Here is a 26,538-nt window from a genome sequence, read left to right on the forward strand (position 1 = left end):
TGCAGTCCCGTTTCTGCCCCCTATGCAGGGCATCTGTGTCCACCCGGGTCTGTTCAAAGGTGCCCTGTGCTCTGCTTCCTTGCACCAGGCTCATACCAGGTTTCCTGGACCCTGGCCACACGCCCTGTCATTCTGTGGTTTCAGACTCCAGCTTCACAGGAAATCCAAGAGACCCAGTGGAGCACACCCTCTTTCTGTAGGCGCGGGACTAGCTGAGGGGAAGGAGAAGCTGGCTGCCGGTAGTCTCCTGTGTTCCGAGAAATGCTGGCCACCATCTGCGTAAGCCTTTAAGCCGATCGAATCGTATTCTCAGCACACGGCAGCGCGATTATGTGCCTGGGCTGCAAACCTCCTGAGGTGATGGTGTGCAGGTTTGCTTTTGAAAGAATTTCAAAGATACTACAACCAGAACAGCATTGGAATGAGAATAAAGTCTGAGTTTTAACTATTCGTTGGTGAGTTCATGAGTCCTGATGCTCCTTTGAGACCAGTTGTTGCCTGAGACTGTCTTAAAGCGGGATGTTCGTGTTCGCCCGCAGCGTTTAAAGGCTGTTTATTGTGGCTCATTTTCTCCGAATGTAGGTCCGTCTCCATTTCTAAATATCCCAAGTACCTTTTCCTTACAGAAGTTAAACAGAAGGGGGAAGGTTCACAGTGCTCTTTGTTTCACATGTAAGAGCTGTTCTTTCCACGAATGTAAGCGAGGTGTTGGCTTCATTCTTCATTGCGTAGACTGTGCGTCCTACACACGGCATTAACCAGTTTGTTCGGTGCGGTTGGTTTGCAGCTGGTCGCCGGCTGCCAGCTGAGAGGCCTGGAGTAAACAAACTGCTGTAGCTTGTCATTAGCAACAAAGATAAGAATTTGGCTGGCACTAAACCCTTAGCGCGGCAGGTCAGTATCCAGTAAAATGCTGGTGCACGAGTGCTACTGCCGTTTTTTGAAGTATTTAAAAAGTCTCCTTTCCTAGACATTTCTATAAATAGACTGGTTTCATTCTTAGTATAATGCTGTCTACAGCTTGGCTACTGCTGATGCTTAAAATAGAAAAAATCACGTGCTTATGACTGGATTTGTTGGTGAGGGAATTATTTCATATTCTCACACAGGGATGTGGTTCTTTCAGACAGCCCCTGCAAGTTCGCACGATCTAGGTTTTACGGAAACTGTTTCAGGGAGGGATGAGGGGAAGGCAGGGGTGTTGGGGAAGGGGTGGTAACCCCCCTCAGACTTCGAGTGCTGTGGGCGTAGCAAAGACACGGAAGGTGGATCGGTGAGAGGGGAAGGCAGGCGTGCACACTGAGTGCGTGAGGCTGCTTCGCACCCGTGGACCTGCAGGGCTGTGTGAAGTTCCGCGCCAGGACTGGGCTCAGTTCGTCGGCTGGGCCACCGAGTCCCGTGTGTGCCTCGCTCCCTCAGAGTGGCCCTGCCCGATCACTGGGTCTGAGCGGTGCCCACTCTCATCGAACCCGGTGAGGGTGCTTGTGGGGTTTTGTGTCTCCCCCAGCTGGCCAGCCGACGGAGAGCCAGCCCCGCCCCCGGCCCTGTCTCCCCAGCTCCTAGCATGTGCCCAGCACACACTGGGTGCTCAGGCGTGTGGAGTGACTGGAGTAGCTCGACCCCCATGGACTCATGTAGAATAAAGTCTGCTGTGGGTGTGCTGCTGACAATCTGTCGCTTTCTCGGTCTGTCTCATGTGGGTCCCACATACCACCCCACATCTGATCATTTCAATGGCTTCTCAAAACACACCCATTGTCTCTTCTTATTGGGAAGCTAAGCAGAAAGAAAACAATGTCTGTGTTCAGATCTGGCACTGCCGGTGACACCGACTGATGCTTGTCCCTGCCCATGGGTGGAGCAGTGGGGTGACTCTGCTCCCAGCTTCTCATTGGCCCACCCTTCCCCCTGTCTTCCCCTGGGCAGTCAAGTATGGATTTTGTCTGCTAGTTACCTTTAGCCCAGTGGGCAGTGGCACAGGCCCCAGCATGTGACTAACGCCCTGAGAGACCTTGGCAGGCCGGGGCCCCTCCCCCACCCCCGCCCCCACCGCCTTTTCTGGTTCTGCAGTGGTGTGTCACCTAGCAGTCAGCTGCTGGTGGCACCGATGGTGAGTGGCTCTGTAAGTGCTGGTGCTTTCGCTCCAGAATTATGACCTGAAGAAATTTGCTTATCTGTTCCTTCTCTGTTGTCATGTCAAACCCGGACATTTCCTGTGTATGTGTGTGTGTGTGTGTGCGTGTGCATGTGCGTACGCACACACACCTACACAGAGCTGTTGTAGCACAGGAGTGCATGAGCTGAACAGATGCGTTCCACCGGCTCGTTTAGTATTGATGGCCGGGGAAAACGCCTGATATTCTGGCTCTGTAAAACAAATACAGTAGTACTGACTGAAACTTAAAGAGGATTTCTATATTTGGAAAAAGGGGATTATTTTTCAGCCTGTGACCTATCTGTTTAAAAGAACATATAATAAGTAGCTCACAAATACCATCTGAACTTGTAGCTGAATTAACACTCAGTGGATTGCCGGGAAGTTTTTAAGAAAGCTCAGATGATTTGCTGCTATTTCCTTCCTTTTACAGGCAAATGTGCTGTAGAGCAGTTATTCACTGAGATTTTCCTAATGAGAATTATTCTTACTTTTTATCTGTACTTCACATTTTTCATGCTGATATAGATGTAAATTGTCTGCAACGTGCACTTCGAGGCTTTAATATACATTGAATTTGTCATCTAATTTTCTTCTGTGTGTTTGGCTTCTTAATTTCATTTGTAAACCCCTTATGGTAAAACACTTCTTTATTCCCCCTTACCTCGCTGTTCGGCACGTAGGACTGATCACAGAGTATCGGTAGAGGATGTAACAATAACGCCTCCCACTTACTGAGCACTTTCAGATGCTTCGTACTATTCTAAGCTGTATGTGAATTATTTAGTCATTAGAAAATCCCTGGGAGATAGGTACTATTTTTTATCTCCATTTATACAGGAGGAAACTGAGGCACAGAGAGGTGAAGTCATTTGTCCCAAGCCATATAGCCAATAAGCTAAGGAGTTAGGATTGAGCTCTAGAGTCTGGGGTCGTAACCCCTCTTCTATACTTGCTCTCAACTGCTTACTATGCTATAATCTGTCTCCAGATATCTGGTGCTTGGTTTACGGTTTATGCACATCAATTTATGACTTTATTTTTGCTACACTGTCTGGAGGAATAGAAAAGAAATTATTGTTTCAGAGCAGCCAGCTGCAGTTCCCCTGCGTGGATGCTGCGGCTCCCCTGGCGCAGAGGGCGGGGCATGGGAGACACGCTGGCGTTGGGCCGCCTGTGTTCCCAGGCGGTCTGCACTCTGTGGGGAGAAAGGACACCTGGGGGCTCCTCGGTGGTTTGGGCTTGATTGTGCCTCATTATCCCCATTCACTGTGATGACGAGAGCCGAATCTGCTAGACTGCGGGTGGAGGAGAACAGAGACACAGTGTCAGGGGAAAGTGGGAACTTATGCCACTTGCTGAGCATTTTATGGCGAGAGTGCTTAGTGACGAACACTTTAAAGTGTGGTTCATGAAAACGTTGCGCAAGACAGTGGTAGCAGTGAAATGAGTTCCTAAAGTGATGTTTGCAGAAGGGAGGTTTTGAGGGCCGGGAGGGACCGGGCCTGGGGGACTGTGGGTTCGCTGCCTCGGCCAGGCCATCGGGCGAGGTGGTAGGCCTCTGGGGAAGCTGGAGACGAGTCCTGCCTCCCCGGAGTGAACGTGACGTTTCTCTCTCCCGACAGAAGTCGGCCTAGGGTGGCACCCGCACAGGACCATGCAAGCCCACGAGCTGTTCCGATACTTCCGCATGCCGGAGCTGGCTGACTTCCGGCAGTACGTGCGCACGCTGCCCACCAACACGCTCATGGGCTTCGGCGCCTTTGCGGCGCTGACGACCTTCTGGTACGCCACGAGACCCAAGGCCCTGAAGCCGCCGTGCGACCTGTCCATGCAGTCGGTGGAGGTGGCGGTGAGTGCAGGGGCGGGCCGCCTGCGGGTGTCCCCGGGAGGGCACTTGGCAAACACGCTCAACACGCGGGAGCTTGCCGGGGATTACAGATGGAGGCGGAGGCCCACACGTGGTGGGCTGGCTGGGCACCTCCCGCAGAGGGACACACAGGGTGGTGCTGGCTAATGTCACACAGAGGCTCGTTCCAGAAATCCCAAGTGCTGGGCCTGGAAGAGTCCATGACGGGAAGGATAGGCAGCATCTCAACTCTTACAGGGCTTCTGTTTCTGCAGAGAAACGGGCTGTCAAATGTCAAGGAAAAAGCACTCTCGCGTGTGCTGTGCCTGACAGTTAGAACGCAAGCCCCGGCTGCTGAATGGGAGTCTGGGATTTCCAGCAGGACAAGGCCAGACTGGGAGCCTGCCAGGATAACTGGGCTGCAGGATTCAGGATAGGGCACACAGAAACGGGGACACTCGGGGGGTGTCCGAGGTGGAGGTGGTGAGTGCCGTGGCTACGGATAACTTGGGCCAATGAAAGGTCATACTGTCGTCGTTAGGAAAGTTGCAGCACAGCGTGTGTTCCCAAGTTGGGGCTGCGCTGGTGGGCTGGCTGGGGAAGTCCAGAGCCCCTTGCGGACCGATTCTCTCCCAGGGCTCTTCCTCTTCCTTTCTCGGGCACCCCCCCCACCCCCACCCCCCATCTCTCCTCAAGGTTAGGGAAGGGCCGCAAGGTGAAGCAGCCAGGTCCTCAGCTGTGCTGTGACTCTTCACCTACTCACTGCTCTGTCATTTCTTGCTTTCCTAGCCAAGTCAGAATGAATCTCCAGTATGCATTACTTTCGACATAAACGAAAAACCATGTTGTACATGCAGAATTGCCTCGTTTATGCCTGTAGGTGGAGGTGAGAGACCTCACCTCCCGGAGCTGAGGGGCACGTGTGGAATGTGGGCCCTTCCACACAGAGCCAGGCCTGATTCGTAGCTTCTGGCTCGTGATGGAGGTGTCTGTCTTACTCGTAACAAATGTAAAAATAGAAGGACTGAGCTAGTGCTGAGGAAAAGCAGCTTTAAGATGCTTTATTTCTAAAGAAAAGGTAAATACACTTCACCTCAGCTGACCGCACACGAGTGGAATGTAACCTTCTCTGACGGGGGCTGTGCGGGGCTGGGGCACAGCAGCCCCGCCGGGCCTGGGAGGGGGACTGGCGCGTCGGACTTGCAACTGGGTGTCTGCAACTGGGCCGAGCCTGCAAAGGCCTGAGTTCATTTCTCATATGAGAAGTTGTGGGGGCACTTACGGGGTGGTTTTCAAGCTCCACCTTAGCAAGAAGTCGTGGAGCCTTATTAAAATACTCACATAGGTTCTTCGTAGAACAGTTTAAAATTGCTGATAAGCAGAAAGAAAATTAAAATCTATAGTTTCACTACCTGGCATATAGGCTTCCTGATTTTTCTCCTTGCTTATAGAAATAGATTTAGCTTGGGTTTTCAGAGCTTGTAGGTCTTAGATATATAAAATTCCCTTTGCATTTCTAAAAATAGAACTTAAAATACTGAATTTGAGGTTAGCCTTCAAGTCAGGACACTTAGTGATTATAGATGCTGTCAGAGAGCTCACACCTTCGTACGGACCTCGGTGGCAGAAAGGGGAACCTGCTTCGCTCCCTTGAGTGCCAGTCGGGCTTGTACAGCTGGCACTGCCATGGGGGCCGGCTGCCAGGTGAAAACATCACTGCTGCCGCTGCTGTTGCTGCTGCTGTGACCCTCCTGTGACAGGAAGTGAACACCCTGTGCCCCTCCCCGTGCTCCCACCGCCTTCCACTTCCCACGTGCCCTTCCTTCCCCCTCCCCTTCCCACAGACTTTGTGTGGATGTGAAGACGGGAAGACTCGGCCCTTTTTGGTTTGGCTGCGCCTCCTGTCTGCCCACACTGGCTGTCTCCCAGCTACACTATTGTAAAGCAGCTGCACGGGGGTTTTTTGTAAGTTACGGCTTGTAAAATTTCCCTTTACGAACCAGGGTTATAAAGAGGATTTTAGTGCTCACGCCCTGCACCTGTGTAGGAAAGGCGATGAAGACAAAAGCTAGAGAATGGGACAGAGAAGGTGGACTCAGCAACAGAATCCGAAGGGTTTTCTAGCATCGCGAGCACGGTTCGATCAGCAGCCTGTTTGCAGAGCTGTGTCCCTCTGCACTTGCAGCTGTGCGCCCACCACGGCCATGCGGAGGCTGGCCTTCCCAACGTGTCAGGGTAGGACTCCCGGCTAGCGCTGGGTGGAGGCAGGTGTGTGTGTGTGTGCGCCTTTTTTCTCAGTCACTTTCACCAGTGATGATGCAGATTTTCCAGTTCCAGCTCATCCCAGCCTGTTCTCTGGGTTTGTGGCCCCCACACCCCCCAGTGAAGACGATCTTCGCTGGGGGGACTGGAAACCCTTGGGACTGGTCAGGGTGCAGGCCCCGGTGGCTGCAGTGAAGGGACCAGGAGAGCAGCTGGAGCCGGAAGGGCCCAGAGGGACACATAGATGTGGTGGGGCTGGACCTGGCTGCTCCGCTCAGACCAGGCAACCCTGGGCAAGCCCGCCTGACTTCTGTGACCTTCAGACCCCTCGTCCGGAAGACAGACGGGCCGGTACATCCCTCTGTCACTGTCGGTAAAGAGGGCGGTCTGGAGACCTGCAGAGCGTCCGCCCGGCCCCTGGTGAGTGTTCAGTAAATGTCAGTTCTCTTCTTCGGCAAAGGCCTCCTCTTTCAGCCCTCCCGTCTACGTGGGGGAAAACAAGTGAGTCCGGAGAGGTGAAGTCGGGCTGCGCAGTCAGAGGGAGGTCGAGAGCTTGGTTACGCTGTCTTCATCACGGGAACCGAAAGTCATGCATTGTGCTGAGTGAGACGTGCCCGTCCGAGAAGACAAGTACCGTTTGATATCCCTCATCAGTGGGATCTAGTGAACAGACCGAACTAACAAGCAAAAATAGAGGCAAAGCCATAGATAGAGAGCAGGCTGACAACTCAGGGCGGGGTGGAGGCAGTGGAGGGGTCAAGCAGAAAAGGAAAGAGAAAGAACTCATGGACTAGGACAACCGTGTGGTGATTGTGGGGGGCAGGGGGTGTGGGTGGAGGTGGAGGAGGGTGTGTCGGGAATAAATGGTGATGGGGAAAATGCAGAAAGATGAAAAAAAGAAAGTGATGTATTATAACCACGGCCCTGTGGTGGTAAACAAGGACAACAAAGAAAATTTGGGTCTGTCCAGCTAAATTTGAAGAGTCGGTGGCTGGAGCTTTTGATTCCAGGGCAGACCCTTCTGAAAATGGATGTGCAGGCAAGTGAATCTGGAGGTAGTGATGGAAATGAAAGGAGGAAGCGGGGCAGGTCAGGCAAGAAACGGAGTCTGAGATTCTGCACGTGGGTTACACGCGGTGTCAGAAACTGTCAAGAAAGGATCAGCTTGTTGCCCCGCCCATCTCTGCGTTCATTGGTTGCTTCTTGTATGTGCCCCGCCCAGAGGTTGAACCCACAACTTCTGTGCTTCGGGGTCGTGCTCTAACCCACTGAGCTGCCTGCCAGGGCCTAAAACTTGGGCTTTTTAATAACAAGGTAGAAAAACCTTGCTAACTTAAGATTTTCTTATTAAACTCACCTTACAGGAACAACTGAGATTCCACATGTTGTTGGGCTTGCCTGCTAACCTGAAAGTGACTAGTTATTCGAACGCGGCGGCGGGGGGTTCGCGCCGGTTGTGGGCCCTGGCCGAGGGCGGACGGGCTGCGAGGGGCCGGGCGGGGGGCATCACAAAGGCCCGGAGAGAGAGTTTCTGCGCCCTGTGCCAAGACCGGGCCACAGAAGTATCGAGTAGCAGCCTCTGGGAATTCAAAGGAGGGCGGGCGATTGTTTTAGAAAAAAAAAAAAATTGTTTCCGGGTTCTTTTAAACTGGGAAGAAAAGTCCAAGTTCGCGGTCAAGCTGCTCTGAAAACACAGTAGGTCATTTTGTAAAAACGAGGCTACTTCTCCCGGGCTCAGCAGTCACAGAATGTGTGTGCACAGAAGTGACCGAGATGTGTGCTGCCGTGCGGGTGTAAGTTTAAAAATAGCGCCTCCCCCCACCCAACGCAGGTTGAACTTGCACCAAATGAAAAGTGACCGATGTGAGCTTTCCAAGCCTGTCCCCACAGCCCGGTCTCCCACGGACGCTGTCGCGGGCCCAGACCTGGGTTCCCCGCAGGTTTCACCTCCGAGGTGACGCGCGAGGCCTCCCACATTCTAAACGGCAGGCGCGGGGAGGAGCCTTGGGCCGGCTTGCTTTGCTGGGACACCATGTGTTTCTGGGAATTTGGATCGGACTTTGTGGCTCTACACTCTCTCCCCTCTCACGGAGGTGGCGGCGGGGTGCTCTTTTCCCTCCCCGGGGCCGGCAGACTGGCCCTGGTGATGAGTTCAGCTGTGTGCAGCAGCGTGGAACCAGCGAGTGCTGCCAGCCCGCCCGCCCCTCAGCAAATCCGCAGATCGGAGCAGCAGGGCTTGGGAAGTTGGAAGCTGGAGAAAGAAAAGGAACAGCACTCGGAGGACTGGGGGGAAGTGTTGAAGAGCCAAAAACCCCAGTCAGGCACCAGTAATCCGGACCCGCCTCCTCAAAGAGGAAGGTGACCCGAAGGTGCTGTTGGCAAGTGTGAACCTGCCTGCGGAGCACAGACAAACCTCGCAGCCGACCAGGCGGCCCCTGGAGCCGGGTAAGAGGCTCGGCTCCCCCGAGTTTCAGACGTGGGACTGAGGCAAGAAGCCTCGCTCTGCGTCCGTTTGCTCATCTGCGAGGTGGCTGGCCTGTAGCAGGCGCTCAGGACACACCCTGCATCTTCCCTGCACTGCCCAGGTGACACTGGTGTGGACTGCCACTGCGATGGTCCTGCCCTTCCTGAACTCGGTTGGGTGCGAGGGATCTTGGGAAGTGAGCTAGTTAAATGGTGAGCATAAGCAGTGAACCTGAGTGTTCATTGCTACCCTGTGACATTTACAGTTCAGCGTGATGGGGGGGGGGGCGGTCTAGGTGTTCTTTTCAGTCTCCTGTCCACTGTCATCCAGAAAAGGGGGTCCCGAGGGCTGCGATGGGCTGGCCTTTGAAGGCCCTGTTTGATCTGTCAGAGGTCTGGTGTCGAGGGCGGGGAGTCTCTCTGTGGGCTCGGTGCGGGGAACGGAGCTCGGGGACTGTTTGTGGAACGGAGCAGGGGATGGCCTGCTGGGCGGGGCGAGGTGCAGGTAGAATGTAAGTGCCGGGAGGGGTCATTTCACGTGGAGGATATTGGAAGGGGTGGGGGGGCGGAGTCTCTCTTACCCCCCACGACTGTGGTCCCACCTGCTGCGTTGTTTCCCTAGAGATGGGTTTAACGTTAAAACCCAGCCAAGTCTTGCCAGTGGCTTTAAAACCGGGTTCTCCTCCTCCTCCCTCTCTTCTCTCTCTCCTGTCCCCTCCTCCCTCGGTCCCTGGTGTCCCTTCTTCTTCCTGCCCCGTCCCCATCCCTGTCCTTAGAGGGAATAAACGAGGGGATAGGACGGATAGGGAGGTGGCTGTTCTGGCCTGTAGATGTCCATCTTCTAGGCAGAGAGGGCTTGGGCCTTTCTCTCCCCCAGAACCCTTCAAGGATGTGGTTTGTTTTTGCATGTAGATATGGGAGTGGCATAGAATGACCCGCGTGACCCGCACATCGAGGGTTCCTTTTTGTCCAACGCTGGCAAGAGTTCTAGTCTGGGTGCCACTGACACACAGATGTCGGCTGGGATCCCGCCCGTGCTGCCCTCAGGAGGAACACGAACTTTCACTTCCCAGTTCAGCCCCCGCGGCCCACCGCAGGGGCAGCCTCAGCTGGCACAGATGTGGCAGAACGGACGCAGGGCCGCTGCTTTCGCTGGAGGGGCTCTGGCTCACCGTCTTTTTTTTTTCTTTTTTTTTTGAACTGGGAAACTGCATGACCACATTGAAAAGTACGCAGCAGAAGAAACAAAAGACCCATAACCCTCCCTGAGTCACGGTCTTACTCCCTGATTTCCTGCACACTCATTGGATTTACGTGCTTAGCTCACCCTGTTTCTTGAGCAAAGCTGACGCCCCCCCATCCCCATCCCCAATCCTCAGGTTATGTCAGACGTCAAGGAGACCAAATGCAAAGTTTGTTTTTTTTTGCTTTTTTTTTTTTTTTCATTTAAGAAGGTCGTCCTAGAAATAGGCACATGCGCTGGAGTAACCCAGGAATAAAACCCCTGGCTTTCGAAGTGGCTCGGTTTTCGGAGTGCACGCAGGCACTTTGGGGTCCGGTTACTACAGCCGGCTTCCCCACACTCAGCGGCGCTCCCTCGCCCTGCGTGGTCGGGCCTGGGGTCCCGGCACCCCAGCACCCCATGTTTACGTGCAGCGTTTCCGCTCAGGCAGAACGGCCATGTGCGTGCACATCAGACACAATTCTTCACGGAAACGTGATCACTTCAGAGAGCAACACGTTTCAAAGCGCACGTCTGGCTGCTTAGTCTCCGCCACCTGTTCCGTTCGTCCCCGTCTCTCGAAGTGAGGGGCTAAGTGATGGTGTGACCTTTGGCCCTTTTCCACCCGTGCCTTGAATTGGCACCGAACCCGAGTGCTTCTGCTAATTATTCCGACTGCTGATTAGAGCAGCAGTACATACCTTGTCCTCGTGGTACTTTGTCAAGGGGAAGGCTTGTTTGGGACTTAGCCGACCCCTTTGACTTTGACTGGACTGTTTTACCTCCATGTTTCTCAGAGTCCTGAGGGTTATGCACCACCAGAGAATTAACCTAGCCAAAGAACTGCTTAACCAAAAGTTGGTCATCAAATTGTACTCTAGAGCAGTGATCCCCAAAATGGGCATTGGGAAGTTGACCTCCTGTCTCGAAGGGGCAGGGTCACCATATGTCCAGAGCTAAGCTTGATCTCTTTCCTCAAACCACCCCCAGCCCCAGCCCTCTGTTTCCAGTAAAGTGGGACCGCCGCCGTCTCCTCGGCGCTCCAGCTCTCCCCTTCTCTCCTCCACACTGTCCGTCACTCGCCAAATCCGCTTCATCCGGGCTCTGTGCGTCTGGTGCCTTGTCCTCCCCACCCCCGCCGGCCTCTGCCCTAGTCCGGGCCCCGCGTGGCGGTGCCCCCGCCTCTGCCCCGCCGTCCTGCTCTGCACACCACCCACACTCCGTGTGGGCGTCTTGCTGGAGCACAGACTGCTGGGTCACACCCCCAGAGGGTCTGACCCAGCGGGTCTGGCAAGGGGTTGACGAGTTGGCTTCCTCGGCAGGGCCAGGAGTGCCCCTGACCCTCCTGTGAGGGCCTCGGCTCGGGGGCGATCCGTGCCCCATACATCTGCTCACTCTGACTTCCTCCCTGTGCTCCGCTTCTGGCCACCTTCGGCTCCTTCAGAGCGAGCTCTGGGTCTCATGCCCTGAGTCCCATCTTCCCAGGTGACAGCTGAGGGCGTGGCTCAGCAGGGGCCACGGGGAGGGCAGCATTGCTTTTGCAGAGAAGGCTCCAGAGCAGAGGGTCAGGAGGACCCCCTGCGGACCGCCAGGCTGCCCGCGCCCCCAGGCAGAGGGGCCGCTGGCCCCTCTTCACAGGCACACCTCTTACTTTTCTTAGCCTTTTCCTTCTTCCCATTCTCCGCCCTTTAACCCTCCACCCCTTTCCCTTCCTGCTTACCCGTGGGTCTCTGGGTGGCTTCCTGGGATCAAGAGGTTTCTGAGTCTTACTATGAAGTTGCAAAATTGCTTCTGAATTTTAACCTGAGTAGTTTTTGTAGTACAGATACTGGCTAAGGAGGGCTGGGATTGTAGTTAGGACACCTCAGAGGGTGTCTGAGTAATATTCTACATATTCATACTTTACAGAAGAGTTCATTTAACTAAAAATAACCCTGAATGGGGACACATGGCATCCTCATTTTGCAGAAGAGAAAATAGACTCAGAGATTCAGTACTAATGATGCAGGATTCTATTTCCATCTTAACGTACACAAAGAATAACTTCTTTGTTTTCTAAAGCAGCATGGGGTATTTAATGATTATATTTGAATCATTAAATTATAGCTACAGGTATTAGAAAGTTTCTGCCAAGATAGAGAAGACTGTGTGAAGAATGAAATATATTATTGGGTGATATTTACTCCAGAAAATCATTAGCAGTTTCAGATCAAGAGTTAAACACACATAGGCAGCGCCTAGTGGATCCTGGAAGATGTACGTACATGTATCCGCATGGAAAAAGGCCTGGAAGGGCCTCGCCAAGCTGGCGGCAGGGGCTGGTCGTGGTTTTCTTTGATACACTTCTGTGTCGTTAAAAAACGCTCACTGTATAAATGATAACTTGGAGGGGAGGATCTCGAGCAGGTGGGAGGAGGAGTGAGGAAATCTAATTAGAATCAAGAAGGAAAGGAATCCAGCCAAACATACCTGGCAGTAGTCACCGAAGGAAGGGTCTCCACGGGGCTCCTCCCCCGCGGCAGCCCCGGTCCCTGCCAGCCCGGCCGCTCTGGGAAACCCAGCCCTTTGCCTCCTCCTCCAGGAGGCTTCCCTGACTCCTCTCTTCAGACCTCAAGCCAGAAATGGCCTCCCCCACTTCCAAACGGTCTTTCCTCGTGGTACCAGAAGTCCTTTGTCAGAGTCTAATTCCCCCAAGAAAGTGTTTCCTGACCATTGCAAATGTGAAGCCCTTTCTCTGAAATTAAAAATCAAAACGGAAAAAAACCCCCCCCACAAGGAATCGTAGGCTCTGTCATCGTAGTAGCTGAACTCGGTCTCTAAAGAATGCCTGGCGTTCCCGTGGGCCCCTGGGCCCCTTGCCGTGCGTCTGTGGGTCCCCTGAGGGCACAGCGGCTCTCCGGGTGAGAACAGCTACCCCTCCCACGGCCGGCCATCTGGTCAGGAGCCCTGGGACAGAGCAGGTGTGCCCCCTGGCCAGCAGGTGCAGACAGCGGAGAGAAGGGTGCGCCGCCCTCCAAGTCTGCGTGCCTGCAGGTGCTGCACGTCTCACGGGCACAGGCGGCTCGTGGGCACAGGTGGTCTGCTCGCCCCGCGTCCTGATCGTGACTGCAAGGTGCTCTGTGAGGAACCCAAGCCCCTAACGCATCATAGTGCCATTGACCAAGAGAGAAAACAGTGCAAATAACCTCAAAAGGAGCCTGGCCAACTCTAGTAAAGACTAAAGAACATAGATGGTGTTAAGGAAGTGAAACTGAATAGTGTGTGTTTCCACGAGCCGACACAAAACTGGTCCTCGGTGACACACCCTGCCCTTCGGCTCCTTCTGCAAACACTCACTGGGCGGCCGCCCCACGGCCCAGGGCGGGGGGCTCGGGGGCAGGCACGGCGGGCTTTGCACGGTCAGCGCTTCCCCCTAACAGGCTCCTCTGTCTGTCTCTTTCCACAGGGCAGCGATGGTGCTCGCAGGTCCCCGCTGCTCGACAGCGACGAGCCCTTGGTGTGTTTCTACGACGACGTCAGAACCTTGTACGAAGGCTTCCAGAGGGGCATACACGTGTCAAGTGAGCATCGTGCTGAATCCCTGGGGCTGACGCTCAGTGGCTTCCGTCCAGAAGGAGTGGCCCTCCTGGATGGAAATCATTGCGTATGAGCGGCCCCTGCTTATGTCTTCCGCCTACTTAGTATCATTCAAGCCTCCCTGACTCCTCCCGTAACTTCTGCAGAGTGAGACCCGGAGCCCCTGGCCCCTCTAGACGTGGGCTGTGGCGACAGAGTGGGTTCCACAGTCAAAAGTGTGTCCGGCATGTTGTGTATGTCATGGAGAGTCACACACACAGTAGCGCATGTTGGCTGACCTTTGCCGCAGTCAAGAGACCTCCGTAATAAGGCCCGGTCCATTACTTTTCAAACTTATTGATCGGGAGGCTCATATTTTAAGAAATACACGCTGACACCCCAAGGAAACAGCGACACTTTGGGAACGGGACTTTGCTTAATCGCTGACGGTGGCAGCCGAGACCCGCAGCCCCCAGCACCCGCCTTCCTTCCCAGCCCCTCTGTCTTCCCATCTCCAGCCACACAGGACGTCCTGTGGAGCCACGACTGCCTCTGCTCCCATGACCATGACCCCACACATCTGTGCCCTTCCCCCTCCCCCAAGGTCATGATGCCCCTTCTCTCCTCCCCCAGCCCAGGGGGCTTGATATGGTCCTCCTGACCCTGTAACACTCAGGTTGCCTTTGGCCTTGTCCATGAGACCTTCCTGGTCCGTCAGGTCTCGTCCCCTTCCTTTAAGCGAGGTGTCCACCTCACCGCCCACATCCGTGCCTGGTTCTATAACAGCCCCTCCAGCGGACAGAAGCAGTTGCCTGGGCTTCTGTCCCATCAGCGGCTGCTGCTTGAGCAGGGCCGCCACCTCTTCTCTCACTGCCGACACAGTGCATCACACAGTAGGCGCTTCATTCATGACCCCTCAGCGAAAAGGAGGACACCCTCTTCTTCCCCCACCTCTCTCTCTGTTCTAGTCTATTTGTGTGTGTTCCCTCTCCCTCTCTAGAAACGGCCCTTGGGGTCCGTGCTTTGTTACTTAAATCTTTTGGCAGTTAGCTTTATTTTTGCCGCTAGACTGGAGTCTCCCCATGGGCCCTGGACTGCTGTTGCTCCCTGTCCCCCACAGTACATTGCGTGTGATGTGTGCCCAAGCGGTGCCTGCCGTTTTCACCACTTGTCTGGTCCCGGCCAAGCCGGCGTCCCGGTTCAGTGCACCTGCCCCGGCACGCCTGCCCCAGGACCCCCGTGGGAGATTCATTAAGCCCCTCGGTGAAGGGAAAGCAACCCGCCTGTAGATTATTGAGTTTCTGAGTTTCTTCAGGGTTAGTGTCAGGGTCCGCATTTGTCTGTGACAATAAACACCAGGTGGACCAGCCCAACTAAGGGCCCATGAAACGTATACATGCGTGTGTGCGTGTGTGCGTTCTTTACCACCAAGTATGTACGTGTATAAATGTGCGTGCGTTTCTTCCACTGTCAGCACAGGATGGGACTCATCCAGGAGTACGGCGACTCAACAATACGCCTCTGAGTGTCCCCTGGTGTTAAGACAAGTCACGTAACTTTGTGGGGGCCACTTTATCTGCTTGGAGAATGAAGGACTTACATGAATGTTTCAGAGAAGATAAAGGAAAATAGGTTCAGTTATTTTAATCGATCCTGATTGAAGGGAGCTGCGTTGCAGGTTATTTTGTTCTTTTCCCCCCCCCAGAGGAACTGTCTATCTAAGCTTCCGTTTTCCTCGGCTACCATAAGATTACACTTTCATGGGAGCGCAGAAGCCAGCACCTAGATGAGGTAGTTCGGGCTTGTTGAATGTGGGAGAAGCCGGCCTGGAGTGTTTAAACCTTCTCCCCTTTGACACGGGCCTGGGAAGCCGCCGGGGAGGCTGGTCTCCCCGTGTGCTGGCGTCCCGGCTGCACTGCAGTGTCCCCGGGGAGCTCCAGGGGAACACTGGGCCCAGGCCGGGTCCTGCCCAGCTGTCTCCAGAAGGTCGTCAGCAGGGCCTGGGTGGAGTGTGTATTCGTAGTTCCCCGGCTGAGCCTGGGGCTAACTGCACTCTAGTTCTAGAGCTAGAATGCACAAACCTTTTCTGTAAAGAGCCAGGCAGTGACTGTCGTCGGCCATTCGGGCTCTGGCGCACGCCGCAGCTGCGGCCTTAGATAACGTGTCCGTGAAGGGGTGAGGCCGCCTTCCAAAACAAACCGTGTTTACAGACACAGGCGGCAGGCCTGCCATGGCCTCTGGCTACAGATCGCCAGCTCCTTCTCTCGAGAAATAGAGTCATATTATTTCAGATGGCCGATGTCTTTCGTCATGTCTGCCCTGGGTTTTGTTTTTGTTCGGTTTTGGCTTTCGAGATAAAATTGACGTACGGCGTTACATTGGTTTCAGGCGCACTGCACGGTGGCCACCGCCGCAAGGAGTCGGCTGACAGGTGTCGCCACGCACAGCTGCAGGTCTTGTTTCCTTGCGATGAGGACTTTTCAGAACTGTCCCCTTGGCAGTTTCGGGTGTGCAGCACAGGCTGGGTGACGGTGGTCACCGTGCTGTCTGTCGCACCCCCAGGCCGTGACCCTGGCAGCCTGGTCTTGCCTGCGGTCCCTGTGAGGTGACGAGGCTCCAAGAACAAGGCCCCACCGAGCTCTTTTGGGCTTCGGCAGACTGCCCGAGCATGGGGAGAGGGTGTGCGGGAGCCGGCCTGGCCGCCAGGGGCCTCACCGCTGGCTCAGCAGCCCGCACGCGCACCCCCATCCCTGGACGGTGTGACTCTGTCGCGGGCCCAGGCCTGCCAGGGCCCCAGGTGGGGCCGCGCTCTGCCCGTCCTCCCCCTTCCACAGGCCCCCAGCCCGCACCCCAGCCCCTCAGCTGCACTCAGTCCAGGAACGAAGCCAGGAGGGCTGTGGTCTCCACACGGACGCGGGCGTGCCTCCATCAGAGCTGCAGACGCACCCCCCCCGGGGGAGGGGCAGGGAGGCCCCCCGGGACCCAGCGCTGCAGGGGGAGCCCGTGTTTCTGGTCAGGGAACGTTCCTGCCAGTGGGCAGCTCTGACTGTCCACATGTGGCCACTTTTTTCCAGGTGCACATAGATGTTCCCTTCAACAGCCACACACTGAGCACGAAGGTCTCTTGGGATTGATTTGTAGAAAGGAATCTGCATGATCCCAAGTGTAAACGGTTGTGTTTATCCCTGTGCCAGCCTTTGGCGCGGAGAGTGAATACGGGTTTTCTTTCTGCGTGTCGGGCACCCGAGCTAGGACCACGGTGCGCACCGATGGTTCCTCTCCTTCGCATTTGCCTCCTCCCGTGCTCCCCCTCTGCTGCCCCATTTGAGAAACAAAGTAGAAATAAACAGCCAAGCACAAAGTGAAACGAACACCCGGGGGGCGTCCCCTCCCATCTGAAGCCGGGGGCACCCACGCCTCACAGAAGGAGGCGGGGTGCGAACCGCGAGGTGCACCCGTGTCACAGCCACTCTCTGCTTCTCCCCGTTTCAGACAACGGCCCTTGCTTAGGCTCTCGCAAACCGGACCAGCCCTATGAATGGCTCTCGTACAAGCAGGTGAGTTTCCCGGCTCTGTGGACGCCTCGCCGCAGTGTTTCGGTTTGCCAGCCCTTACAGCCCTGCAGTGCTGGGGCCGGAGGGTCCGTGCGGGTGGGTGTGCCTGGCGCGCCTGGAGCCTGAGGACAGATACGGTGCGACACAAAGCCTGGGGAGACCCAGACACGTGACTCAGCTGGTGGTCCGAAGCACTTTGTTTTGGAACTAAGGTGGACACACGGTGGAGCAGAGTATAATTTTGAAGATGAAATTCTAGAAATGCGCCTGATGCGGGCGGCTCTCTTCCCAGCCCCGTGGAGGGATAGGTACTCCTCTCTGGAGGGAGAGATTGAGAAAAGTCGAGAAGCCCAGCATAGGGTGACCCTCTCATTTTACAGATGAGGAAAACAGGTCCCAGGAAGGCATGGGGCGTGCCCACGGTCACAGCTAGTTAGTGCAGACCAGGACCAGCAGTGTGGCCCGAGCCGTCTGGCCTAGGGCTCTTCAGAGGGTCAACCAGCTCGGGACTGTGTGACATTGAACCCCAGGCAGCCATCGACAGCAGCACGGGTGCTCAGAGCGGTCCAGAGATGACGCCGGGGAAGCTGGGATCTGGTGTCTGACTCCTGTCACTCTGCAGTCCCAGCTCCTCCGCAGCCACAGCTATTGAAATAGTGGTTTGTGAGTGGCAGGTAGCAGAGCAGGAAGGTTGCTGTTTGCTTTTATTCTGCACCCCTCAGCCCCAGCCCCCCCAGTACAACAACTCCATGTGCCCGTGCCGCTCCTCAGTCTGAGTGGTGTCTGCGGAGCAGCAGCGTCGCTGGGGGTGCAGCGGGGGGTGCAGCTGGGGGTGCAGCTCCACCTCCTTTGTCTCCGAGCAGCTGTCCAGGAAATGGCCAGGCTCTGGGCGGGTTACCCCGGGGTGCAGGGAGCTCAGGGAACTTCCTCCTTCCATGCTTTGTGTGGACATGGGGTCAGGAGGCAGTGTGTCCCAGGGTGTGTGTGTGATGGAGTCGTCGCTCGGGGCCATGGAGCCGGCTGGGGAGCCCAGCTCCATGTCCTCCCTGGGCCGACATGCACCTTGTCCTCCCTTCCCTCGGCGGGGGGCCAGCCCGGCGCAGGAGGCTTCGCTGGGGCCTCTCTTGAGAGAGGGCCCGGAGGCAAGGCCCGCGGCTCACCTTGCTTGCGGGAGTGACAAGCTATGGTTCAGGTGATGGGATGGACTTCACTGTTTTTATTTTGCCGTACCAAACCCCAGTTACGGTGTTCCAATAGTGGTTTCCAAATCCCTCATTTCTGCATGTGGCGCAGATACGGGGTGAGTGAGTGTGTGTGTGTCGCACACATGGCATGGCATGGGGGTCTCAGGGTTCACAGCAGGCTCAGGTGCGTCTCCTACGGCAGTGCGTCCCCACGTTCCTCCCGCTCTCTGTCGGCTGGAGGATTGACAGTCACGGGGTCCCTGCAGGTGTCCATCCGTGTGCGTTGGAGTCAGGCTGGTGGACGTGAGAACTGGCTCAGCCTGGAGCCAGCTTTGGGTTTGTGTGTTTACGTCACTTTTCTTCACAATTACCCCTGTGATTCCGCCCTGCTGGGGGCTGGCACCCCCTTTTGAAGAAGGTGTGGAGCCTCCTCCCAGGGGTACAGACGCACACGTGGCATCCTGCCGAGCTCCGCAAGCACTGCGGGGTGCCACAGGTGCCTGTCCCTCGGGCGCCGCCAGTGACGGCGGTGAAACAGCCGCAGGGCGAGGCAGCGACGAGCCTGCCGGTGCCGCTCCCCGTCACTCTCCAGGGTCAGCGCTCACTCCATGGGCAGAGCCACGGTGGCCCCACGTGCCAGAACCAACCAGGTTCCGGCACAAAGAGGCGTGGCTTCGTCTCCCGAGGGTGTGTGGGCGGGAATCCAGAGTGCTCTTGAGAATCCACCAACTGAGAATGAAGAAAAGAATTCCAAATGTTAAGATTTAAAAAGCTTTTTTTTTTTTTGGTCAATTTGGGGTCGCAATGGGGAGAAGATGGGGTCAAGTATATATTCATGTCTAAGTTTATTATGCATTTCTGTATTTATTTTTCACTTAAATTGTTACAAATATTCTAAGTTTGGTATGGTTTTCATGACTGTAATGTTTTCTGGCTGCGTGGCATTTTCCCAGAGATCCGCCACCATGCACTGAGCCACCCAGCCTTTGGTCTCTTGTCCCCAGGAAGTTTGTGACTTTAGGTAGTTTTGCTCTATATACCTTTTTACAAATTTTTTAAACCTCCTTTTAAGATTGAACTATTTCCTAAGAATAAGTTCTCAAGAATGGAAGTGGAGAGCCCGATATAAGACTTGTTTCTTTTTTTTTTTAAGATCTCCCCAAAATGTGCTGTTTCTGTGTTTATACCAAATGACAAGTTTTGCCTGCTTTGCTGGTCTTTAAAAAATACCAAAAAAAAAAAAAATGTCTTTTCCGAGTCCCGGGATTTGTTTTATACATTTTTGAGATTTTGAGAAACCGAAGTACGAAGCAGAACGGGGCGAGAAGCCCTGGCACGTGGTCACCCCTGGGCCGCTCTGCGCCTTGCAGCAGGGCCCACGGGCAGTCCTCCCGGGCGCGGGTTCTGGTGAAGAAAGCCTCGGGTGGCTCAGAAAAGTGTCTCTGAAGGATGCCGGTTCCCACCCCCCCCCGCCCCACCCCCCTCTGGGCGGCGCTGCTCTCCGGCTGCCGCGCCCTTAGCTTCGGCCCCGAGTCGGGCCTGACGCCGCCCGGGTTCCCCTCTCCGTAGGTGGAGGACCTGTCGGAGTGCGTGGGCTCGGCGCTGATCCAGAAGGGCTTCAAGGCCGCCCCCGACCAGTTCATCGGCATCTTCTCTCAGAACAGACCCGAGGTAACGCCCTCCTCCGACCGCGCGAGGCTTTGAGGGTCTTCGGAAGAGCCCTCCGGGGTTCACGCCTTCCTCCGCCCGCCGCCACCAGATCTGCGGCCTGATTTCTGCCCGGATCGCGGCTTTGGGTCACACCCTAGAAAGCCGCCCGTGTGAAAGCCCCAGCCGGGGCCTGCGTCGCCTCTGGACGGAAGAGCAGTCACTGCTTAAAAAGGGGCTGATTTGGTTGTGCTAGACCAGGTTCCCAAACAAAATCTTTGCAACAGGTAACTAACAAAGAAGTCTCCTGTGAGTAGAAGAACAGTGTTCATGAGTAACAAAGAAACTGGGATACAGTTTTTTCAGCCACAAACTCATATTTTCTTTCTGAAAGGCTTAGTTTTTCCCTCTGCTCAGGTTGCAAAGGTTTAAACAGCGTAGACAACCAAGAAAGTGCCTCCCCTCGGCCCAGCCTTCATTTGGCCTCCCAGGCTGTCGTTCAGCCTGGGGGGCCTGGGCGAGGTGCCTCTCTGGTCCCTGGTGTGATGTACTTTACGTGACTCTCCCCGAGGCATTGCCCCTGGTGTGGGCGAACAAATTGACAGCATAGCTGGCCTGGGAGAGTCCAAGCACCTGGCTTGAGGAAACGGAATTGATTCTTAGACCTACTTGTGTCCAGAAGGTGTGTCGGCTCAATCCACGTGCTACTCACTATTTTATAAATTAGGATGATTTCTTAGTCTTTTATGTCCCGCTAAGGGGAAAACATTATTTTCCACAGCTGGGTCATTTCTAGGCTCATGGAACTTAATTTCTTTCATTTGAAGAGAAACCTATTCAAATAAACACACCTAGCATTTTCGTTTTAGGGAAACTCTGTGATGACTCTACAACTAGGACACACATCCCTTTAAGAGGTGGTTTTCTTCCTACATTTATGAGTCAGTGCAGCACGGGTTTATCGAGCACCTACTATATGCCAGGCACTGGCGAGGCACCAAAGCACAGCAGTCACTTGGATCTTCCCCGCGAGGTACAGCGTGAACAGAGACAGCCCCCAAAGCTGCTGCTTTCTCTGTAACATCCGAGTGTGGACAGAGGACGGGAGGAGTATGGGAGCTCAGTCAAGGAGGACTTTCTGGAGGTGGCAGCCGAGTGGAGAGTTGATGGAAACCGAAGGGATGTTCTCATCAAGCAGCATGATCGTGCTGGGGAAGGACGCACTGGAACATGGGAGAACTGGGAGTCGCAGGAGAAGGGGCGGGGAAGAGAGGACCACAGGTGCCGCTGTGCCTGCTGAGGGGCTTGGGCCGTACCTCCCTGCTGGTAGCTAGAAATTGGGCCCAAGAGGGAAAAGAGGAGAGAAAACAGCTGCGGGCCAAGTGAGTGTGCACGCCCTTCGTGCGGCCACCCTGCCCCCGTCCGTGCCGGACAAGATGGGGGCCCTGTGGGTCTTGCCACATTTGCCTCGTAGGCAGGTGCGTTTCCATGTGGCTGCTGAGTTTGGGGGCCAGGCGACCAGCTACTACATCACTTTCCATCATGCCTTTTCTGGGGAGATGGCACCTAGCCAGTTTCCCCGCTTCCCCCACCCCAGGCCCTCGTGCACACTGCAGCCAGGTGGGTCTTCCTCAGACCCACGGCTGCCATTTTGCCGGGAAACCCCCCATGGCTGTGCACTGCCCGGGGACCAGGGTCAGCCTCCCCCAGAGCCGAGGGCTTGCCCCCGCCCACCGCCGGCCTCCGTTTCCCCACTCCCTGCGGGGACCTCCAGGCCAGCCAGTTGCTCGCTGACCTCCTCCCTGCTTCTAATTCGGCAGTCCCCGCTCTGGGGGTCTCCTTGCCTTTCTCTCACCCATCCAACCTGTGCTGCTCTCGCAGGAGGCAGCTCAGCTACCGCCCCACAAAGATGGCCCGCTCCTCTCAAGGAGGGGCTAGTATTCTTTCCTCATTGTGAATCCCTCCCAGCGTCTGGCATATAGTGGTTGATGTTTGTTCAGACAGGGAGGTAGCGATGCCCAGTGTGTCCGCCTCAAATCCAGAGCGCTGGTCTCCGTGGCCTGGTTCCGCGTTGACGTCTGGCTTTCTCTCCCCACCCTTACTGTCCGTCTAGTGGGTGATCATCGAGCAGGGATGCTTTGCCTACTCGATGGTGATCGTGCCTCTCTACGACACCCTCGGAACCGAAGCCATCACCTACATAGTCAACAAAGGTACGTGTGTGGTCTTTGCATGGACATCGGCCTCGCTGCTGGTCAGATTCAGTGATACGCGTTTGCTTGTACTTGATTCGATAGGGAGTTTGTATTCAAATGTCCATCTACCTTCCTATATTTTAAAAATGTAGTACTTAAAATAACCTTAACATTAAAAAATTATACAGTCAAGCTTTTAATATTCCAGAGCGTACCGCTCATTGTGGCTCTTTTTTTCCAGCTGAACTGTCTGTGGTGTTTGTTGACAAGCCAGACAAGGCCAACCTGTTGCTAGAAGGCGTAGAAAATAAGTTAACCCCAAGCCTTAAGATCATAGTTGTCATGGACTCCTACGGCAGCAGCCTGGTGGAGCGGGGCAAGAAGTGCGGGGTGGAGATCATCAGCATGAAGGCCATGGAGGTGAGTGCTGCCGCCGGGCTCCGGTGGTGCGGCCGCCGCTGCAGCCGCACGGCCTCCGCGCTGGCTGGCTGCCTGCTCTCCGCCCCTAAAACCCGTAAAAGATCTAGAACGGGGACTGCTGTCTCGCACGAGGAGGAACTCCACACGCGCCCAGTTAGTGCCGCGCACCGTGCAGAAAGTCCTTTCCTAAAGCGAGGTGCAGTGCTCACCTACTTGTTCTGGAGCCCCGACAAGCCGGGCGTGTGACCTCCAGGTTCAGGGGGAGATCTGAGTTGGTGTTTCTTCACTCACTGATTGGTCTCTAAAACGCAGCCAGGTATGGACTTGGGCCTCCTTATTTTCATCCCCCCAAACTGCTTTTGTAGAGGCCTGGTGGATTTCTAGCGGAGATGTTTGATCTGGTTTATTTCCATATTAAACTTCTTCAGGTTCACGTTCGGCACAACTTTAAAGGCAACGAGCGTGGCTCCCCTTGGGATTGGTTGTTGGCCATCAGCTCCTGGAAGAAGCTGATCTGCACGGTGGCCTTGGGTCAGAGCTCAGACCCGAGGAGCGGCGGGAGGAGGGTCTCGGGCTCCGGAGCTCAGCAGTTCCTTCTGAAAACGTCCTGTGTTTTCCTGGGACAGTTACAAATAGGAGTTCAAAACTCACTTCTACTTTTCTATAAAGAATTCGAGGCTATAAAGAAGGATTTATAAGGCCTTTTCTGGGGAACTTAGAAGTTGTAACAGAGCCTTCTGCCTCACATACACACTTGCACACACTTTCACACACATGCTCTCTCACACAGGCGCACACTCACAGGCACACACGTTCACACACATGTCCCCCCACAGGCACACACTGTCACACACATGCTCTCTCACACATGTGCACCCTCACATAGGCATGTCCGCACACGTACACACTCTCACACACATGTACACACTCTCAGACACAGGCACACATTCACAGGCACACACCCATAGACGTGGAAGCATGGAACATGAGTCCGTAAGAGCTGGTAGGTGTGCTGTATTGCTAAACTGGGTTTTTAGTTTCTGTTTTTTTACTTTACTCCCCTCTGACAGTAATATGATCACTTCTTCCCCATCTTTACTCCTTCTCCCCAACCACCCCCCAACACAAACACACAGGACTTTTTCTGTCTTATTTGACTACAATATGATAAAGGAGTGATTTTAAGATTAAAAAATTTAGATGAGTGAATGAAGATTATAATATAAACTTTATATTAAAATCTTTGTTTATAAAAGACGTTGCTTTATATTTACCTTTGTAATATGATTTGTATTTTGTTTTTAAAAAATTTGTAAGCAAAAGATTAAGGTTTTAAGAAGTGAATTTTTTGGCCTTGGAAAAGCTTGTGTTTATTGTAAAAATTGTTAAGTATATTTCTAGTTGATACCTCACATCTCTGTTGGTTTTAATGTTAACTTGCCTTATCTTTTTTTAATTTAAGCATAGTTGGTATACAATATCGTATTTTACTAGATTCAGGTGTACAGTGTAGTGATTGAACATTATTATAGCTTAAATTGTGGTCATCTGTCACCACACAAACTTATTTAAAATTGGCTTTATTGCCCTGGCTGGCGTAGCTCAGTGGATTGAGCGTGGGCTGCGAACCAAAGTGTCACAGGTTCGATTCCCAGTCAGGGTACATGCCTGGGTTGCTGGCCACGGCCCCCAGCAACCACACACTGATGTTTCTCTCTCTCTCTCTCTTTCTCCCTCCCTTCCCTCTCTAAAAATAAATAAATTTAAAAAAATAAATGAAAACATTTAAAAAAAATTGGCTTTATGGTTGATCTTGTGATCAACTTTATATTTCTATATATCTATATGGGACCAAAAATATAAACATCAGTATTTGGAATTTTTGCATTTTCCCCAATACTTTATTATAAAAACTTTAAAACAGGAAAACAAGTTGAAAGAATAGCGCAGCAGACCGCCACGCACCCGCCCAGCGTCTGCGACTGACCCTTGAATGCGTTTGCTCGATCACACACTAGCCCCCTACCGCACCCCTCTCTGCACCCGTCAGCCCGTCTTCCACTGATACGTCCCAGGGGGCTGCAGATTTTATCGCCCTCCTGTGCTGCAGCGTGCTGATCGTGAACTAGGACTCAGTTTCTTCCGTTTACGGTTCTTCTCTCCTTGGCATTTGAAACCTAAAGACGGCAACTCGTTACGATCGCCCCAGTCTTTCTAAAGGATGACAGGAGGCAGGCCAACAGTGGGCTAGCTGGGTGAACGTTGTTCCCCGTAGATGGAAAGGTAAATTGCATGTCACTATTGCTTTATTTTATTTATTATCCATTTTTAAAAATATATATATTTTTAAGATTTTATTTATTTATTTTTAGAGAGGGAAGGAAGGGAGACAGAGAGAGAGAGAGAGAGAGAAGCATCAATGTGCGGTTGCTGGGGGTCATGGCCTGCAACCGAGGCATGTACCCTGACTGGGAATTGAACCTGCGACACTTTGGTTTGCAGCCCATGCTCAATCCACTGAGCTACGCCAGCCAGGGTTATTATCAATTTTTGAAGAATTGAAAATCTCAAGAGGTTATGTAAGAAGAGATGGTTTGAAGAGATGAGTGGGAATTTAGATCTGATAAGGATTATTTTGAAAAAAAAAACTGGTGGAATTCTCCTTGCTTTAGCTCTTAGTTGGCTTTAATTTGGACATTCGTATTCCTGTTTTTTTAATCAGGGATCTGGTTGTGTATAAACTTAAAATATAATTAAGATTAAACACTGTTTAAAATTCTGTGCTGGACAGAGACTCACTGAGCCTTGAGCACACCCATCTAATTTCTACTTAATCCTGGGCATGCGCACTCCATGTGCTCACTCGAGCTGTTCAATTTTAATAGGAAAAGAATATAAATAGCTTACTTTAAGAGTTAATAGATTCCAGTTGCCACAGAGGCCGCCTCCTGCAGTAAACTGACTGGCGTAGCATGAGCTCCTGGTAGCAAGCTGTCGTGTTGGGCGCTGCCGTGCCCGCAGAACGGCTCCGCGGTGCTTCCCCTTCACGTCCCGTCAGCGGCGGCCTTGGAGCCTCGTCCTGGCCTGTTTTGTGCTGGAGGTTCCCAGCCCTTCCTCTGCTCCACGTGAGGACAGCAGGCATCTGAGCCTCCGGCTTGGCCGGCGTGAAATCTTGCACAGGCTGCTTTTTCTCTCCGGATCGAAGACGTCAGCTACACCGAGCTGGGCGACCCCGTGTCTGGCTCTGCTCCGACATGGGGACGTGCTGGGCCTCGGCGGTTCTTTAAGAGCTGGGTTTTGTGAAAGGCCAGACTAGGGAGTGGGGGCGGGGACAAAAAATCCATCGTAAAAGACTTTGGTTCCTGTCTTTTGAGTAAATCCTGTTTCAAAGGCCAGTCCCCATACCAGTTCTGTGGCCTGTGTAAGCGGAGAGACAGCTGGACAAAGTGCTGCTCAGAGCAGTGGGCTGGGTGTTTGGCCCCGGTCCCCTTTACGTTGCCGGAGCCGATTGGATTGGAAACACATTCTGCCCTCGAGCCGGCTGTCAGCACATCCCACAGTGAAATCAGCTCGACGTGTCTCGGTGTGACCTTATTCTTTCCATTTAGAAAATGTCCCCATTTAAGATTTTTTTTTTCTCTTCTAATTCAGGACCTGGGAAGAGCCAACAGAAGGAAGCCCAAGGTAAGGCGCTGTGTCGGACCCTCCCCCCCCCATGTGTAGTCGTCTCAGACACGAGTGGAAGTCCGGGTTTTCTATTCTGACTTCCTCCACCTTCTTCTTCCTCTTTCTAACGTGCCGCAGCCTCCGGCACCCGAAGACCTTGCAGTGATCTGTTTCACAAGCGGGACTACAGGTGAGTTTCGCCACCAGGTTGCTTCTAAGTGGCATCCGGAGGTGTTTCCTCCTGCCCCCGTTTTGGGATGACTTCCTGGAGCCGTGGACGGACTGCAGGCAGAAGAGGCACAGGAGGTTCAGGCATTGTCGCCTTGTCGCTCCGCAAGACACGCCGAGAGCCTGAGCATGCCACAC

General features: G+C 53.9%; 1 protein-coding gene across 6 annotated transcripts in view; it reads left to right on the forward strand.

The window, feature by feature from the left end:
- The window catches only part of ACSL1 (acyl-CoA synthetase long chain family member 1), a 56,496-nt gene that overhangs the window by 13,829 nt on the left and 16,129 nt on the right, over nucleotides 1-26,538 (forward strand). For 4 of the 6 annotated variants that reach the window (XM_045821886.1, XM_045821880.1, XM_045821881.1 and 1 more), the window contains exons 2-9: nucleotides 3,781-4,007; nucleotides 13,397-13,511; nucleotides 16,999-17,063; nucleotides 19,814-19,915; nucleotides 22,005-22,104; nucleotides 22,328-22,506; nucleotides 26,158-26,190; nucleotides 26,311-26,362. In XM_045821886.1, coding sequence (XP_045677842.1) covers nucleotides 3,813-4,007; nucleotides 13,397-13,511; nucleotides 16,999-17,063; nucleotides 19,814-19,915; nucleotides 22,005-22,104; nucleotides 22,328-22,506; nucleotides 26,158-26,190; nucleotides 26,311-26,362 — 841 coding nt within the window. In that variant the 5' untranslated portion in view covers nucleotides 3,781-3,812. Of the gene's footprint in view, nucleotides 1-2,090; nucleotides 2,123-3,780; nucleotides 4,008-13,396; nucleotides 13,512-16,998; nucleotides 17,064-19,813; nucleotides 19,916-22,004; nucleotides 22,105-22,327; nucleotides 22,507-26,157; nucleotides 26,191-26,310; nucleotides 26,363-26,538 lie in introns of those variants that run through there. The other 2 variants (XM_045821885.1, XM_045821883.1) reach the window with 2 other exon arrangements.

Source organism: Phyllostomus hastatus, unplaced genomic scaffold (assembly GCF_019186645.2).
Source record: "Phyllostomus hastatus isolate PE091 unplaced genomic scaffold, TTU_PhHast_1.1 phas_scaffold_46, whole genome shotgun sequence".
Taxonomy (NCBI): Eukaryota; Metazoa; Chordata; class Mammalia; order Chiroptera; family Phyllostomidae; genus Phyllostomus; species Phyllostomus hastatus.